General features: G+C 49.9%; 1 protein-coding gene across 1 annotated transcript; it reads right to left on the minus strand.

Annotated features, from left to right (window-relative positions):
* Positions 1-344: 344 nt before the first annotated feature.
* PUNSTDRAFT_139611 (uncharacterized protein) lies at positions 345-1,110 on the minus strand (the record flags this gene model as incomplete). Its single annotated transcript, XM_007389336.1, has 6 exons — positions 345-453; positions 510-709; positions 766-815; positions 868-912; positions 966-1,022; positions 1,074-1,110. 6 exons carry the CDS (start codon positions 1,108-1,110, stop codon positions 345-347), a joined length of 498 nt encoding a protein of 165 aa, XP_007389398.1.
* Between the last annotated feature and the right edge of the window lie 1,278 nt (positions 1,111-2,388).

The raw sequence follows: 2,388 nt of genomic DNA on the forward strand, positions 1-2,388 counted from the left end.
TTCATAGCCTTCGGTTACTACTCTCTGGGCGTCAATGGCGACTCCCGCGCTTCTCAAAGTACGTGTTCCGGACATTCTCATGTACCGTTTGATTTATTTCAATAATATACGGCGTGTTCAAAAAAGTGTAAAGTAGCTAGCTTATGTAATGCTATGCTACGACGCGACTTGGCCGAAACAGAACAGAACCGAGTGGTATTGAGCAAAAGAGATACGGTACATGGTAATGTAGCGGGCGTTTATATGTCTACGCCTCGCAGTAATGTGATTTGGGCGCCATATGGTGTTGAGGCGCCATCATTGTTATTGTGAGTGACCGCATCCAATGGGATGCGGTATCTGGTCTATTGCATCATGCCGCCTCGCGGCGGCTTACAAAGCGTATACGGTACTACTATACTACCGTTACAAGTTGCCTGTGTCTCGTCGTCCCAAACTACCCCGCTCGCCTTTCTGCCAGATTCATCTCGGTCAAAATCATGGCTGCGAGATGATCCGAGCCGACCGACCTGTAGCATATGTAGCCTTGTTTATCCTGAAAGAACAATATGGCGAGGTAGCCACCGGGCGAATGCATCTCGGCCATTTCGGTACCGGGCAAGACGTTATCTTGGAGGAAGCCGGTATTGGCCCATCCGTTGTCAGATCGCATCTCGACGATTTGATGCGTAAGCGTCTCGTAGAACAAAGAAATAGGACCTGCGGCCGCCTGGATAAAAATCAGCGTCCTCCGCGGATGCAGGAATGTACGGCGAAGGAACTCACTGCAAAAGCGCGCAGCCTGCTCTGGGGAGCACAGCTCTGGGCGAAATCATCTTCAAATTATCAGTAAATAGCTAATGTCCTGATCGTAGAAATGAATCATACTTGTATACCAGCCCTGTGCCTGGGCGATTATCGCTTGACGCGAGGCTGAGAATCGCATCGGAACTCGGTTACAATCACAGATCACAAGGAGTTCCTACGAGTGGACGGCGTCTGCATTGCTGCGCCGATATCTGCATTCAACAAATCGTTCTGGGCTGTATAAAGCGGACTTCAGATCGTGTTTGGACGTGGCGCATAAAACTGACCTGAAGTGATTGCACCATCGCCCACGTTGTTGAACATTTGCAGTCCTATATCACTCACGCACGCTGCTATGCTAGCTCGCTTCGCGAACAGTCGTGAGCGACGTCCTGTTCGTGTTAGATTTAACGTGCACGCTGCGGTGTGGACGACATCGCAAGTATAACAGAGGTTCAAGACCTGTCCAGTTTCTTGTGGTGCAGACTAACGAGAGGCGTTTATATACCTATACGTCGTACCATCATGCGAGACCCACGGAATGCCATTGACACAAAACCCATGTCGCGCGGCACCAACCTCATCGGGCTTGTGCGGACGCCTCTTGGCCCGCACTCCTTTTCCAGCCTTTACCTCTCATGCGTGTGAACAACTGTATTCACTGCGCATTGAGAGTCCGACTGCGGATACTAGGGACTCCACGAGAAAGCCACTGCACCTGCTCAATATGTATGGGCAGGAATTGCGGTCAAGGTCGCAAAACCTGTGAAGGTTCACAAGGGAAAGTCCTAGGGAAGGACATGTCCATCAGCATCAGCACTATGTTTGGAACAAGACCGAGTATCATTACCGAAGCTTCGTGACGCCGTACTTCATCGGAATAATCGTGATAGTTACATCTCTTTCCATCGAGGAGTAATCAAATCACAGTATGCGTATGCCTTCGCCCTGCCATGCGCCCGCCGTAGAGACCGCAGGAGGCTATATTGCGACGCGAAGGCTAATTGGTCGCGCGTAAAAGGAGGGATGATTGTCGTGCTGAGCCCCCCCTCCCCTTCCCGGCGCCAATGGCCATAGGGCGCCTAATCGTTATGACCTCCCGTTTCATAACTGTGTCCGTATTGTAGCGCATTCGACTTGGACTTCAAGATGGATTTTAACCGATCTGCCCATGGTGACCGTCGAGAATGATCTCACGCTGCGCTTCATCAGGAAAAACCTCCTTCAGTAATGGCCGCTTATAAGTAGTAATTGTCGTCCCTAAGTGAATTAGCGCAGTTAGTGGGATTTTTTACCCCCCTCGCTAATTAATGCTTGCTTTGTAGTTGTAAGTACTGAAGTCTGGCTTACGGTGCGCTCAGGACCCACTATCCCTCACTTGAGATCACTAACTGGACAATAATGCGCATCTCTTATATCAGGCATTAGTCGCCATTATACCGGCTTCACAGAACATGAGCACAGTGGAGTAGGCCAAAATCCATGGATTATCATTATTATGATGTCTACGGCAGTTAACAATGCTAGAGATAGAGAGACCCCTACGAAGGACTTCTAGCATTATTTACATAGGCGCCATCACCCACTGTGGTTGTGCGCGAC

Source organism: Punctularia strigosozonata (assembly GCF_000264995.1).
Source record: "Punctularia strigosozonata HHB-11173 SS5 unplaced genomic scaffold PUNSTscaffold_62, whole genome shotgun sequence".
Taxonomy (NCBI): Eukaryota; Fungi; Basidiomycota; class Agaricomycetes; order Corticiales; family Punctulariaceae; genus Punctularia; species Punctularia strigosozonata.